The sequence below is a fragment of the Tursiops truncatus genome, chromosome 1 (assembly GCF_011762595.2).
Source record: "Tursiops truncatus isolate mTurTru1 chromosome 1, mTurTru1.mat.Y, whole genome shotgun sequence".
Classification (NCBI taxonomy): Eukaryota; Metazoa; Chordata; class Mammalia; order Artiodactyla; family Delphinidae; genus Tursiops; species Tursiops truncatus.
In genome coordinates this window covers 144164115-144181168 of record NC_047034.1, presented here as the reverse complement: position 1 = coordinate 144181168, position 17054 = coordinate 144164115, and the positions used below count along the sequence as shown (strand labels likewise).

The 17054-nt window shown below is 37.7% G+C and overlaps 1 protein-coding gene across 3 annotated transcripts in view; it reads right to left on the bottom strand.

Annotated features, from left to right (window-relative positions):
- The window catches only part of SPATA6 (spermatogenesis associated 6), a 153349-nt gene that overhangs the window by 122229 nt on the left and 14066 nt on the right, over window positions 1-17054 (bottom strand). For all 3 annotated transcript variants that reach the window (XM_019937843.3, XM_019937844.3, XM_073789996.1), the window contains exons 2-3: window positions 6973-7110; window positions 5768-5816 (exon numbers count right to left, since the gene is read on the bottom strand). In XM_019937843.3, the coding sequence (XP_019793402.1) occupies window positions 5768-5816; window positions 6973-7110 (187 nt within the window). The remainder of the gene's footprint in view (window positions 1-5767; window positions 5817-6972; window positions 7111-17054) is intronic.

Genomic DNA, 17054 nt, shown 5'->3' with positions numbered 1-17054 from the left:
CATGTACTTTCAACCCAAGTTACAAAGTAAATGTACTCCAGTACTCCAGAAATCTTAGTCCCATGGAGCAAATCAAAAGCTACCATAAACACCTTGAGAGAGAGTGCCAGAATGCCATTAACACTCTGTACCAGCAAGAGTAATTGCTATAACAATTTCCAATAAATGCCTATTTACCTGCCCTAACTGCAAGGGCGAACTGCTGGGAATGCATCTGCCATCATGGATTTAAAATATGAATCCTGAGTCCTACAAGCTCTCCTGACCACTGAGGCAGGGACTCTCTCATTTATAGACACTGAAGGATTTATTCTCAGCCTTCAAATCTTCACCTGAAAGCATTCTGAATACCCCAGACACCAGGTAAGCACTAATTTCCAGAAGCTGAAAAGCAGAGGCTATAATGAAACTGCTATTTTTCCCTACAGGCGAGAGAAAACAATAGGGACAGCTAGTAATCTACTGCAATATAAATAAAGATCGCATCTTCTCTTTATCCAAACGAGAATGAAGCCAGAGCAGCTATTATTATATTACAAATTTTCAAATACAAAATACATCTCCTAATCAAAGGATTGTATACTACAAACAGGTATCTCTCGGTAGGACAGTTCCAACACTCATGAAAACAGTAATGAGAGGCAGTTATACGATGCATTTATGAGATTTTATTTAACTCCTTGAACATCAAATACCTAGTATGTGTCAAGTATTGTCATATGCACACAACAGCTACAAAAAAGGAAAAGTCAATGCTCTTATGAAATTATCACTCTAATGAGAGAGAAAATAAAAAAATAAATAATATATCAGTGCTAGGAAGAAAAACAGGAGGACCATTCATCCCTATTTGCCCTGAGCAGTACCCTTTTCACAGCTGTTGTCTTGGTGGAAATACTAAAAACACACTCTTTTACTCTCAAAGTATTCTGGTGTAGAAGATATAATAACCTTAAAGATAATGGGATAGAGATTGAGATATTGACCAAACGGGGGAGCTATTTTTAAATACTTTGGTGAGAAAAGATCTCTCGTTATAATGATAAATTTGAGGACTGACTTGGAGAGAAGTGAGGGAGCAGGCAAATCCATAGCTGTAGGAAGAGCTTTTCAGGCAGTGTATTTGTGGCAGTATGTAGCTGACCCCTGAACAATGCAGAAGCTAGAGGTGACCATTCTCCTGCAGTTGAAATCCGCATATAGATTACAGTCGGCCCTCCATATCAGTTCCTCCATATAAATGGTTCCTCCGAATCTGCGGTTCAGCATCCACAGGTTCAACCAACCACAGATCATGTACTGTAGTATTTACTATTGAAAAAAATCCGTGTATAAGTGGACCTGCACAGCTCAAACCCACGTTGTTCAAGGGTCGAGTGTACTGTGTACGTGTGACAGAGTATGTTTGTGTGTGTGTGTGTGTGTGTGTGTGTGTGTGTCTGTAGAAGAAAATCTACAAAGTTTCACTGAAAAAGGAAGAAACTCCAGTTTCAATAGAGTAGTCTATAAAGTAGAAAATTTTTCATTCTCTTTCTCGCCTAAAAATGGTTCCCAGGAAATGGCTTTAGTCATAATTAATTTTAGTCTGGTAGATTCCAGGATTAAAACCATTTCCCTAAAGAGAATGCCTTCTCTATGAATGTAAAATAGCCCTATATGGCTTTTAATGTCATTGGCCCTTAATATCACTTTATATTTATACATCATAAATATATATTTCCCCAGAAGCTTGGTGATTCCGGGGTGCAGATATGGTATGAATGGAACTTGGCAGTTCCCCAATAATAAGAGTAATAATAATAACACACCACCAATAAAAATAAACAAGGGACATTTTAAGTGTTTACTGTGTGCAAGGGACTGTTCTAAGCATTTTATCTGAGGTTACTCAAGTATCTGACCATTTATCAGACTGCCCAGTTAAGGGGGTCTTTGAATCTCCTTGAGCATTTGTACCATCTATCAAAGAAAAAATAGATCCTTACCTCTCAACATACACAAAAATTAACTCAAAGTGGACCATTGGCCTAAATGTAAGGGATAAAACTATAAAATTTGTAGAAGAAAAGAGAAAATTTTTGTGACCTTGGGTAAGGCAAAGACTTCATCAAAAACATGATACATAAAAGAAAAAAATTGATAACCTGGACTTTATCACTTTTGTTCTTCAGAACACCCCATTAAAAGAATGAAAAAAATAAGCCACAGACTGGGAAAAAATATTTACTAATCATATATCTGATAAAGAACTTATATTTAGAATATTTTTAAAAACAAAAAAAAACTTACAATTCAGTAAGAAGACAAACTACCCAGTTCAAAAATGGGCAAAATATTTGCACAAGCATTTTATAAGAAAAAGCTACATGAATAGCTCATCTGCACTTGGAAAGATGCTCAACATTATTAGTATTAAAAGGCAAATTAAAAATACATTGAGAGGGCTTCCCTGGTGGCGCAGTGGTTGGGAGTCCACCTGCCGATGCAGGGGACACGGGTTCGTGCCCCGGTCCGGGAGGATCCCGCATGCCGTGGAGCGGCTGGGCCCGTGAGTCATGGCCGCTGAGCCTGCGCGTCCGGAGCCTGTGCTCCGTAATGGGAGAGGCCACAACAGTGAGTGGCCCGCGTACCGCAAAACAAAACCAAAACCAAAAACAAACAAACAAGCAAAAAAATACATTGAGATACCACTACACATCTATATATTCCAAAAAGACTAACAATATCAAGTCTTGGGGATGATATGGAAAATCTTCATATGTTGCTGGTGGTAATGTAAAATGGTACAGTAACTTTAGAAAACAGGCTGACAGTTTCTTAAAAAGTTAAACATATACTTAGGATACAACCCAGCATGTATCCATATACTCACAGCAACATTGCTCATAATAGCCAAAAACTTGAAACAATCCAAATGTTCATCAAATGGTGAATGGAAGGGGAAAAAAAATTCCATACAAGATGAATATTATTCATAAATAAAATGGAATGAACTACTAATATGTAGAACAACATGAACAAACCTCAAAAACATTATTCCAAGTAAAAGAAGCCAGGCACAAAGGACTAAATGTTGTAAGAACCCACTTATATAAAATTTCTAGAAAAGAAAAATATACAAAGATAGAAAATAGATCAGTGGTTGTGGGGACTGGAAGTGGGCATAGAGACTGAGTACAAGCAGGCGTCAGAACTTTTGGGGTGATGGAAACATGCTAAGTTGGACTGTGATGACGGCTCACAACTATATATATTTTCTAGAAATCACTTAACTACAGTTACAATGGGTAAATTTTGTGATACGTAAGTTATACCTCACTAAAGCTATTAAAGTAAGGAAAGGAAAGATGACACTACCTTTCCTACAAGAACAGTATTTCAGGGTCATCACATTGCTGATAAGGAAAATATCTGTTAGAGAAGAATTCCAGCTAACACTTATAGAAAAAATTAACAGTATTAGAAAAATCACATTTGGTAACCCCTAATGAAAAGACGGGTCTCAAGGAATGCTGAAGCTGTTCGATGAAAGGCGGTAGAGGAGGTTTATCATGGAGGAATCAGGCTGATGCTGCCAGGAGGCAAAAGATAAATCTTAATATCACTAAACTTAAGACAATCAGACATTATATGCCGCTTGATATGATGCAATAATAAGTACAGAGCACCAATTATGAAGGATTCTTGCCAAAAAAACAAAATAAGCCTGAATCGAACCAAACCTTTAGGTCTAATTTTCAGTTTACATAATATAAGTGACGAATAAGCTAAACAACACTTTGAGGAAGCAGCAGCCAAATCCAAACTGTAGGACATTCTAAAGGACCTGATTTTTCTAACAAATTCACGGCATTAGGAAAAAAAAAAGTGAGGGACACTACTACAGAAAAAAATAAACTGAAGGGCTAAACAGCCACATACATATGTGAACCACGCCTTGATGGGATCCTGATTTTTAACAAACTGTATAAAGACATTGTGGTGGCAATTGGAGAAACCTGCATAATGACTAAGTATTCGATGTTATTAAGGAATTAATATTAATTTTGTTAGGTATGATACCAATATAGTGGTCATATTTTTTTCAAAAAAGCCTTTATCAATTAGAGGTCATGCCAGAATATTTGCAGTGAAATAATGTATGTATAGAATTTGCTTTTAAATATTCCAACATTTTTTTAAGTGGCAGGGTAAACATATAATACAATGGGCAAAATGTCAAAAAACTGTTGAAGCTGACAGGTATATGAGACTTCATCATTCCATCTTTTCCACTTTTAGTATAGCTTTAATTTTTCATATTAATAAGGTTAGGGGACAACAAAAAACTGCAAAGCTGAGAGGAAATTAAAAGTAAAAGAAAAGGCGCCCAAAGCTTACAAGAGAGATCAGGGATAAAGACTGCTGTGGAAGCCATCAGAAGATAGGTAAAACATGAAGCCAAGTCTTTGGAGAATATCATATAAGGAGAGAGTAGAAACTAAGTCAAAAGAGATCAGAGAAGTGAAGCCAGAGGAATTTGAGAAAGATACCAAAAAGTGGACTGTCAGTGATGAAGGAGGAAACCTAAGAGAAAAAGTGAATCAGTGAAATCAAGACAAGAAAGATTCCAAATAATAATAACCACCAAGTACTCTTAGAGACCCTAAATTTCAAATAAAATAGGAAAAATTATGTTTTTTAACAAAAGAACTTCAGAATGATAAGGGAAATAATTATCTTCATATTTCCTAAGATACGCAATTTCTGAGATACTGAACAAGATGTTCAAGAAAATTAAAAGTCATTACGCACTGGCACCAAGTTGCCACCTCACTAGTCTGCCATAGTGGAAGACAGAATACCAAGTGCAAGAACAGCTATAAAAAATAAATACGATATTGACATTAGCCATAAAGAGTTCTTTAAACTATTACTATTAACTCCCTGAAGGTAAAACAATGAGCCAGCCCTATTTCTACCCATATGCCCAGATTCTATCTAGCATGGTTCCAGGCTGCATGTTTCTATATTGCTAGAGTCCCAACGGGGTGCAAAAGGTATGGAAGGGACAGTTGACACTGATGATGCTCAATATTGTTGGCGTTTTGAGCCACAATTATATATTAGACCAATATGGTAATCCCTAATCCCTTTCTGATTACAAGGATAAATAACAGAGCTTTTCATTTCATACTCAGAGCTCAAATAACATATTCCCAAACGTATACCTTTGCATTGCTGCTCTCACAAAATACTGGATCTTTTTATAGTTGATCCCTAGTACTTTGAAGAATTTACTGTTAACCACAGCCTTGAATACGTCACTTTCAAATAATTTATTAACATATTGCATACAATACAAAATGCAAAAGCATATATATTTTAAGCTACTATTACTTCAATCTTCTATTATTTACTCTCTTGATTTGCAATACAGTGAGGTTAAAGACATATTTTTGTTTGCAGGGCAAAGTCCCACCTAACATGAATCTCAGTTCTTACATCATTAACAGCTCATATCATTTTAATCAATAAATAGTTCAGATAAGTCTTTTTGTTATTCACAGATCAAACACAGAAAAAGGAAAAATTCCCCATCTCTCTGCAGCACACGTAGTTTTTATTATTTCCAGGTATATTCCAAAATTCTAAAAAGTGTAAAAAACTTCTCACCTCAAGAGTTTTGAAGTTCTTGTTTGACCCTTTTTGACTTTTATCTAACTCAGGATTAAAGAGCATGATTCTAAAATCTCTTAGAATCAGAAATTAAAAGTTAAAAACTTACATTCAAGCTGTGCAACCACATCTCCAGGGTCTACTGCTTCAGGGAACACCTATAGTGAGAGAAGGCAGAGGGAAGCAGGATAGAGAAGAGAACGTAAAAGGAAGACATATATGAAATAGTTTTTGTGTTTTCCTTCTCATTCCCAAAATATTCCTTTCCCAACCAAAGAAACTTCTGACATTATTGAGAACTGTCACTTCCTCTCTGCTTCCCATGATCAGTATACAAGATTTTACCAACAAACAAAAATTACATCTGGCTCTGCCTCCCTCTCCAATTTGATCTGCTAGCAGTCCTCCCTTTGTTACCACGGTCATACTTGCCTCCTTGGTGTTCCTCCAGCTCATCAAGCTTATTACCAACAAGACACCTTTATACTTTCTGTTCCTCTGCTTAGAATGCTTTTACCCTAGACCTTTAAATAACTGATACTGTCTCATAATCCAAGCTCAGTTTCAATGTTATTGCCATCTCTGACCACCCTTTAAAATAAAGAATCCCCCTAATCCTTCTGTCCCCTTACCCTCCCTTTATTCTCTTCATGACACTTACTACTTACTTGATTATTGTCTGTTTCACCTATTACAATGAAAGCTCCAAGAGGGGAGCATGTTTGTTTTTTTTACCCAGTGCCTAGAACAGTGCATGGAACAGAGCAGGTACTCAGTAATTATCTGTGGAGAAGAGGAAGGAGAAAAAGGGAGGAAGGAGGGAAGGAGGAAAGGAAGAAAGGAGGGAAGGAAGGAAGAAAAGAGGGAAATAGACAAGGAGAGAAGGAAAGGAAAAAGTGAGAAATACAATTGGTAATAATTACCCCAAAGCACCAGATTCAGGGGGGAAAAAGAAAAGAGACTTATAGAAAGAAGCACCACATGAAAGTCATAAGCAAAATATGACCTATTCTTACCTATTAATATCTCCCCCATCTCTTCTATGAAAATGATTACTTAGAATTCAAGGTGCTATATTTTACATAAAGACCACTGAGACAATTTTAGAAGTAAACTGATCCATCACGAAAAAGAGGCAACTGATTCAATGTGTAATATAATGCATATTTATTTTCAAGCTTCCAGATTTAAGTTACAAATCTCCTTTTGAATTAAATCAAAGTGCATAGTCAACAATAGTAATATGTGTTATTCAAAATTTGGAACCACTTTGATTTTTTATTGGTTAACATTTGATTGGATGTTTGAACTCACCTTTTCAAACACCATTCTGGCATTGAAGACCAGTGGAAAACTGGCTGGGACACATTGTGTCTTTTTGTATTGGCCAAACACACAGATGCTAAGATAGATGTCCTCCTTGTCTTTCAGCACCACTCCTGGGCAAGTTACCTGAAAGAAATTAGACAGATGAACGTGACTGCTTCATGAATTCCCTGAACTACTGTACTAAAATAACTTACCAAACATTACATAAAAACACTAGTCTGCTAAGCTAATAAAAATATGCACAAGTTAAAAAAAAAAGAGAGATTCTAGTATTTACAGAGTTAAATGAAATGCCTTTATAACTTCCATCCCTCTGAGAAATCTATGATTTTCCACTTGGTTATCTGTGCTCTATGTACTGGCTCTCGGGACAGACACTAATAGTTTTAAACAGTAAGCCTCAGGCTCCCACTTTATGTAGAATGCTGACATAAACTTATTCAGCATCATTTAATCACAAAGGATTAAGACTCAGCAGAAATAAAGCACAATACTAGAGGACAAAAAAAAAAAAATACCAAAAAAAGCACAAATCTGACCTGTATCACCCTAAGTCGCAGCCCATATACACCCTCATCAAAAGAAATATGACAAACCTTCAAAGCAAGTGCACTGTTTCTAGCCCAATGAAATATTTTTTAAATATAAAACTACACTTAACTATTCTCAGCACCGACACAAGGTATAGGCATAACATGTAGGGTTTCTAAAAAATACATAGCACAGTCTCTCCAGTTCCTGCCATATTTCATTGTCAGTGATCAACCATACCCTTAGTAGGCTATTGAAGATTCTCTAAGATTTGAATCCAACTTATCATATAGCAATATTACTTGACACCTCCTAAAAGTACAATCAAAGTATATTTGTTATTGTTTTCTGAACACACATTACTTTCTTGCCTCGCATTCTTCCATTATCTGGGTTACTGCTCATTTCTACTCCATGCCATCTCCTCCTCATGTACTTCTACCTTCCAAGGCTTACATTAACTGCCATCCCATACACAAAACTTCTCTTGATTCACCAACTGTCACTATTCAATTCAATCTAATTCAAACATTTATTGTGAATTTATTATAGTCAAGTAAATAGTTTTAAATTCTCACAGCATTTTATAGTTCTCTTAAGGCCCTAATTATTGTCTCTATGCATTTTAATGAAGTGGGTACACCTCACCTATTTTATTTGATTATAAATTCCCTGAGAACAGAAACTCTAATTTCCTCATCAATGTACCCCAAAACACAGACTTTCCATATTAACAAGCAGCTTAGAAATTATCTAGTACAGCTTCGAATTTTTTATATAGGGAAACAACAGAGACCCAATAAAGTGAAGGTGATTAACTTACTTAAAGTCACACAATAAATGAGTCAATACAATACATTCAAAGTACTTAGAACAGTGCCTGACAGTGCTTTAAATAAATACTAGTGGGCTTCCCTGGTGACGCAGAGGTTAAGAATCCACCTGCCAATGAAGGGGATACGGGTTCGGGCCCTGGTCCAGGAAGATCCCACATGCCGCAGAGCAACTAAGCCCGTGCACCACAACTACTGAAGCCTGCACGCCTAGAGCCCGTGCTCTGCAACAAGAGAAACCACTGCAATGAGAAGCCCATGCACCGCAAAGAGGGGTAGGCCCCACTCGCCACAACTAGAGAAAGCCCACGCACAGCAACAAAGACCTAACATAGCCAAAAATAAATAAATAAATAAAAATAAATGTATAAAAAAATAAAATAAAAAACTAAATACTATAGTTATTATTAGAATGAAAACCACTATCATCTACCATCTTAATATAGACTATTGCACTGAATAAATGACTAAGACTTCATGTCCCTCTGTATACAGCAGTTAAGATTATTTTCTATGCTAGCTATTTTGACTCCATCTACCCCTTATTCTATTTTCTACTTTTGTCCTAATAATTCACTATTGATTATTAAAATCAAGGCCCTCAGAAATCTCATTCTGTCCATCAGCTTCATTTTCTATTCTGCCTCATTTAAACCAAACCTGTTAAGAGTACCTCTAAGTCTGTGTTATGCCTACAGATGAGGCTGGTCCAAATTGAGATGGACAGTTAATGTAAAATACAAGATTTTGAAGACTTTTGAAGACTTGCTCAAAAATATTTTAAAGAATGTTTACAAAACAAGTGTAAAAAAACTCACTAACAACTTTTACACTAATTACATGTTGAAGGATAATACTTATACTGACTTAAATAAAATTACTGTTAAAATTAATTTTATCACTTCTTTTAATTATTTAATGTAGCTAGGGGAAATTTTTAAATTATATCCTTGGCTCAAATTATACTTCTATCGGACAGCACAGCTCTAACTGTCCTCACTGGAAAATACTGAGTCTCTTTCCAATTTGTAGTATATTTAAGAAGACATGACATTTTTCCTTAGCCACAGTTCTATAAATTCTGCCATTCTTTAAAGGAATACCATGGAAAGTTCCATAAAGAAGGCATCAAAAGAGGGGTTAAAGAAAATCCGATGGAACAAATATAAAATAAATAGCAAACTGGCTGGCTTAAACCAATCATATGGATAATTACATGAATGTAAATATCTTAAGTATTATAACTAGAAGGCAGAAATTATTAGACTGGATAAAAAAGCAAAACAGAATATGCTAGTCTGCAAAAACACAATTTTAAAGATTACGACATACACAGAAAAAGTATTTTCATAATAGTAGAGTAAATATCTCCAAAATCAGCCCCTCCACAGAGAAGCTGAATAGATATTTTTCCAAAGAAGATATACAGATGGCCAACAGGCACATGAAAAGATGTTCAACATCACTAATTGTCAGGGAAATGCAAATCAAGACCACAATGAGATACCACCTCACACTCGACAGAATGGTTATTACCAAAAAGACAAGAAACAAGTGTTGGTGAAGATATGGAAAAAAGGGAACTCTCACACACTGTTGGTGGGAATGTCAACTGGTGCAGCCATTATGGAAAACAGTATATCGAGGGTTCCTCAAAGAACTAAAATAGAACCAGTTATAGGATCCAGCAATTCCACTCCTGGGTATTTATCTGAAAAAAAAGAAAATACTAATTTGAAAAGGTATATGGGGACTTCCCTGGTGGCGCAGTTGTTAAGAATCCTCCTGCCAATGCAGGGGACACAGGATCGAGCCCTGATCCAGGAAGATCCCACATGCCACGGAGCAACTAAGCCCGTGCGCCACAACTACTGAGCCTGTGTTCTGGAGTCTGCGAGCCACAACTACTGAGCCCACGTGCCACAGCTACTGAAGCCTGAGCGCCTAGAGCCCGTGCTCCACAACAAGAAAAGCCACTGCAATGAGAAGCCTGTGCACCACAACAAAGAGTAGCCCCCCCGTCATAACTAGAGAAAGCCATGCACAGCAACGAAGACCCAACACAGCCACAAATAAATAAATATAAATAAATAAATAAATATTTTAAAAAAAGAAAAGATATATGTACCATGTTCATTGCAGCACTATTTACAATAGCAAGATATGAAAGCAACCTAAATATCCATCAATAGATGAATGCATAAAGAAGGTGTGATACACACAAACATATCCCCACACACATACACACAGGGATATTACTCAGCCATAAAAAAGAATACAATATTGCCATTTGCAACAACATGGATGTACCTAGAGGGTATTATGCTAAGTGAAATAAGTCAGATACAGAAGGAAAAATACCATAAAGAAAACAAAACAAATGAACAAAATAGAGACACATAGATACAGAAATAAACTGGTGGTTGCCAGAGGGGAGGCGGTGGGGGGGGGGTGGACAAAGTGGGTGAAGGGGATTAAGAGGTACAAACTTCCAGCTATTAAGTAAATAAGTAATGGAATTAATGTACAGCATAGGGAATATAGTCAATAATATTATAATAACTCCATATGGTGACAGACGGTAACTAGACTTATCCTGGTGATCATTTCATAATGTATAAAAATATTGAAACACTATGTTATACACCAGAAACTAATATAATATTGTATGTCAATTATAATTAAAAAATTATTGTAACAAATGGTGAATATTTACTATGAGCCCTAAATTAGACAGTATTGTTGTATAAATGCTAAATTTATTGTGTGGGGGAATTGTATTAAATTTATATAGGAGAATGTCCTTGTTCTTAGGAGATTTACCCTAAAATATTTAGTGGTAAAGCGTCTGAATGTAAGCAACTTCAAATGTTTCATCAATATATTTTTATGCCTATATCTCTACTTGTATCATAGAGAAAGATAAATAAATCAGATGTGAAACAAACAAAAAGTCAGCCCTCCATAAAAGCAATGAGAACACCAACAAAAACTGTCAAAATCAACTTTTTAGAGACCTAGAAATTAACCAGAAGTTTGCAACAATCTGAGGAGCATTTACTCAAGAAAAATAGCTGAATTTTGGTAAAAACAGTGATATTGTGGTGTTTTAACATACTTTATTCCCAATCTCCTCTACTCGGGTCTGCTATAGCCTTGACAACCAAGACCCTTACAATCATGGTAGCCATGAAAACTAGCAGCCCTACAGCCACTGTAGGAAATCAGGTATAAAGCTACCCAAAAGCCCTAGCCTAAGGAATTGTCAACCCCCATTCACAGGGCTTCTCTTTATTTGACTTGAATCAGAGCTTAGTCACAACAAACATCCTTTACCTGCGAGGCATTTGTCAGAAAAAAAAAAAGCAGCTATTGTCTAACATCAGGGATGCCTGAGGCAGTGCCAGTTGGAGCAAACAATAAGTGACCAAAACACTTAAAAGGCAAAGCTGGAGAACTGTGTGTGTATGTGTGTGTGTGTTGGGGGGCTGTCTTTGACAAGCTGTGATACATTCTTGGCAATTTAGAAGGTCACGCACACGTGCAGGGCTACAAGCATACCCAGAAATTACTTAAGGAAGCCCTAATCTCTCACTTCTGGTTGATCTTGAGGCTTTGAAAATGTTGGAAGTGAAGACTAAGAGTTGTACGTTACCTGCAGGGCATAGAAAGCATGTCCCAACATACTCAGCAATAGAGATACTCAGCAAAGACTGGGGGACTCACTGGTTCAAAGCATTTAAGGAAATATAAGCCCTGTCATTAGAGGGCCATGAAGCTAACTGAGCAGAGACTTCAGTGGCCACACACAACAAAGAACATAGTCTTTACAGAATATAGACATTGCCTCAGGAAAGTAAATAAACAAACAAAAAGCAACAACAACAGCAAGAAAACAATAAACTCTGGGAAATAGAGGAAGTCTGATTTACACAGTTCCATATTATATTATTTAAAATGTCCAGTTTTCAACAAAAATTATGACATGTAAAGAAACAAGGGTATAACCCATACATGGAGGAAAAGGCAGTCATCAGAAAATGTCCTTGAGGAAGCCCAGAAGTTGGGCTTACTAAACAAGAGCTTTAAATCATCTATTATAAATATGTACAAAGGACTAAAGGAAAACGTATCTAAAGATCTAAAGAAAAGTATGGCGATGTGGCAAAGACGTCTCATCAAATAAGGAATATCAATAGACATTATTTTAAAAAATAGAGATTTTAGAGTTGAAAAGTACAAAACAAATGAAAAATTCACTAGAGAAACTCAAGAGTAGATATAAGATAGCAGAAGAAAGAATAAATGAACCTGAAAATTTGTCAATTGAGATTATACAGTCTGAGGTACAGAAAGAAAATAGAAAAATGAATAGTCTCAGAGACTTGTAGGAAACCATCAAGCACAGCAACATAGATATAATGGGAGCCTTAAAGTAGAGGAGAAACGGCCAGAAAGAATGTTTGCAGAAATGATGGATAAAAATGTCTGAAATTTAAAGGAAAACAATCTATACATCCAACAAACTCCAATAACTCCAAATCACACACATTGTAAACAGACGGTTCAAAGACAAAGATGAAGAGAGAATCTTGAAAGCAGGAAAAGTTAAATGATTCAGTAGGTACCAGAAATCCTCAACAGGAATAACAGCTGATTTCTCATCAGAAATATGAAGCCAGAAGAAAGTGCAATGACTTATTCAAAGTACTTAAAGAAGACTTTCAGTAGTTCAATATCCAGGCAATTCTCCTTCAAACAGATGGAAAATTAAGACTTTCTCAAACAAAAACAGATAATCCATCACGAGCAGAACTTCCCTATAAGAATTATTAAAGAGAATCCTTCAGAGACCTTCAAGATGGTGGAGGAATAAGACATGGAGATCACCTTCCACCTCACAAATACATCAGAAATACATCTACATGTGGAACAACTCCTACAGAAAACCTACAGAACGCTGGCAGAAGACCTCAGACTTCCCAAATCGCAAGAAACTCCCCCACATATCTGGCTATGGCAAAAGAAAAATGAAAAAACAGAGACAAAAGAATTAGGATGGGACCAACACCTCTGGGAGGGAGCTGTAAAGGAGGAAAGGTTTCCACACAATAGGAAGCCCCTTCACTGGCGGAGATGGGGGTGGCAGCAGGGAAGCTTCGGAGGAGAGCACAGCAACAGGGGTGCAAAGAGCAAAGAGGAGAGATTCCCACACAGAGGATCAGTGCCAATCAGCACTCACCAGCCTGAGAGGCTTGTCTGCTCTCAGTGGGTGGGGGCTGAGAGCTGAGGCTTCGGCTTCCGAGGTCAGATCCCAGGGAGAGGACTGGGGATGGCTGCATGAACACAGCCTGAAGGGGGCTAGTGAGCCACAGTTAGCCAGGAGGTAGTCAGGAAAAAGTCTGGAATTGGATAAGAGGCAAGAGACCACTGTTTCGGGGTGCGCAAGGAGAGGGGATTCAGAGTACCGCCTAAGTGAGCTCCAGAGACAGGTGCAAGCCGCGGCTATGAGCGTGGACACAAGAGACGGGCATGAGATGCTAAGGCTACTGCTGCAGCCACCAAGAAGCCTGTGTGCAAGCACAGGTCACTATCTACACCTCCCCTCCTGGGATCCTGTGCAGCCACTGCCAGTCCCGTGACCCAGGGACAACTTCCCCGGGAGAACACACAGCGCGCCTCAGGCTGTTGTAACATCATTGTGGCCTCTGCCACCGCAGGCTGGCCCCGCATTCCGTACCCTTCCCTCCCCCTGGCCTGAGTGAGCCAAAGCCCCCTAATCAGATGCTACTTTAACCCCGTCCTGCCTCAGCGAAGAACAGACACCCTCCGGCGACCTACACGCAGAGGCAGGGCCAAATCCAAAGCTGAACTCCAGGAGCTGTGCAAACAAGGAAGAGAAAGGGAAATCTCTCCCAGCAGCCTCTGGAGCAGCAGATTAAATCTCCACAATCAACTTGATGTACCCTGCATCTCTGGAATACCTGAACAGAAGACGAATCATCCCAAAGTTGAGGAGATGGACCTTGTGTGATTTTGTCTGTATAGCTTTGCTTTTACCATTTGTCCAACGGTTCTGTCTGTCCGTTTTTCTGTTTGTTTGTTTTTTTTAGTATACTTTTTTAGCCCTTGTTATCATTGGTGGATTTGATTTTTGGTTTGCTTGCTCTCTTCTTTCTTTTTTTTTTTATTAGTTTTCAATATTTTTTAAATTTTTAATAATTTTAAAAAATTTTTATTTTAATAACTTTATTTTATTTTATTTCCCTTCCTCCCTCTCGCCCTCCGTCTCTCTCTCTCTCTCTCTCTCTCTCTCTCTCTCTCTCTCTCTCTCTCTCTTTCTTTCTTTCTCCCTTTTCTTCTGACCCGTGTGGCTGACAGGGGTCTAGTGCTCTGGCCAGGTGTCAGGTCTGTGCCTCTGAGGTGGGAGAGCCGAGTTTAGGACATTGGCCCAACAGAGACCTCCCGGCTCCATGTAAGATTAAACAGCGAGAGCTCTCCCACAGATCTCCATCTCAATGCTAAGACCAGCTCCACTCAAAGACCAGCAAGCTACAGTGCTGGAGACCTTACGCCAACCACCTAGCAAGACAGAAACACAACCCCACCCATTAGAAGATAGGCTGCCTAAAATCATAATAAGGTCACAGACACCCCAAAACATACCACCGGATGCTGCCCTGCCCACCAGAAAGACAAGATCCACCCTCATCCACCAGAACACAGGCACCCGTCCCCTCCACCAGGAAGCCTACACAGCCCACTGAACCAACATTACCCACTGGGGGCAGACACCAAAAACAGTGGGAACTACGAACCTGCAGCCTGTGAAAAGGAGACCCCAACCACAGTAAGTTAAGCAAAATGAGAAGAAAGAGAAACATACAGCAGATGAAGGAGCAAGGTAAAAACCCACCAAACAAATGAAGAGGAAATAGGCAATGTACCTGAAAAAGAATTCAGAATAATGATAGCAAAGATGATCCAAAATCTTGGACAGAATGAAGAAAATACAAGAAACTTTTAACAAGGACCTAGAAGAACTAAAGAACAAACAAACAATGATGAACAACACAATAAATGAAATGAAAAATTCTCTAGAAGAAATCAATGGCAGAATAACTGAGGCAGAAGAATGGATAAGTGACCTGGAACATAAAATAGTGGAAATAAGTACTGCAGAGCAGAATGAAGAAAAAGGAATGAAAAGAAATGAGGACAGTCTCAGAGACCTCTGGGACAACATGAAACACACCAAAATTCAAATTATAGGGGGCCCAGAAGAAGAAGAGAAAAAGAAAGGGACTGAGAAAATATTTGAAGAGATTATAGTTGAAAATTTCCCTAATATGGGAAAGGAAATAGTCAATCAAGTCCAGGAAGCGTAGAGAGTCCCATACAGGATAAATCCAAGGAGAAACACGCCAAGACACATATTAATCAAACTGTCAAAAATTAAATACAAAGAAAAAATATTAAAAGCAGCAAGGGAAAAACAAGAAATAACATACAAGGGAATCCCCATAAGGTTAACAACTGATCTTTCAGCAGTAACTCTACAAGCCAGAAGGGAATGGCAAGACATATTTAAAGTGATGAAAGGCAAAATCCTAAAACAAAGATTACTCTATCCAGGAATGATCTCATTCAGATTCGATGGAGAAATCAAAACCTTTACAGACAAACAAAAGCTAAGAGAATTCAGCACCACCAAACCAGCTTTACAACAAATGCTGAAGGAATTTCTCTAGGCTGGAAACACAAGAGAAGGAAAAGACCTACAATAACAAACCCAAAACAATTTAGAAAATGGTAATAGGACCATACTTATCGATAACTACCTTAAATGCAAATGGATTAAATGCTCCTACCAAAAGACACAGACTGGCTGAATGGATACAAAACAAAGACCCATACATATGCTGTCTACAAGAGACCCACTTCAGACCTAGGTACACATACAGACTGAAAGTGAGGGGATGGAAAAAGATATTACATGCAAATGGAAATCAAAAGAAAGCAGGAGTAGTAATTCTTATATCAGACAAAATAGACTTTAAAATAAAGACTATTACAAGAGACAAAGAAGGACACTACATAATGATCAACGGATCAATCCAAGAAGAAGATATAACAATTGTAAATATTTATGCACCCAACATAGGAGCACCTCAATACATAAGGCAAGTGCTAACAGCCATAAAAGGGGAAATCAACAGTTACACAATCATAGTAGGGAACTTTAACACCCAACTTTCCCCTTTGGACAGATCATCCAACCTGAAAATAAATAAGGAAACACAATCTTTAAACGATACATTAAACAAGATGGAATTAATTGATATTTATAGGACATTCCATGCAAAAACAACAGAATACACTTTCTTCTCAAGTGCTCATGGAACATTTTCCAGGATAGATCATATCTTGGGTCACAAATCAAGCATTGGTAAATTTAATAAAATTGAAATTGTATCAACTATCTTTTCCGACCACAAACCTATGAGACTACATATCAATTACTGGAAAAAAATATGTAAAAAATACAAACACATGGCGGCTAAACAATACACTACTAAATAACCAAGAGATCACTGAAAAATCAAAGGGGAAATCAAAAAATACCTAGGAACAAATGACAATGAAAACATGTTAACTCAAAACCTATGAGATACAGCAAAAGCAGTTCTAAGAGGGAAGTTT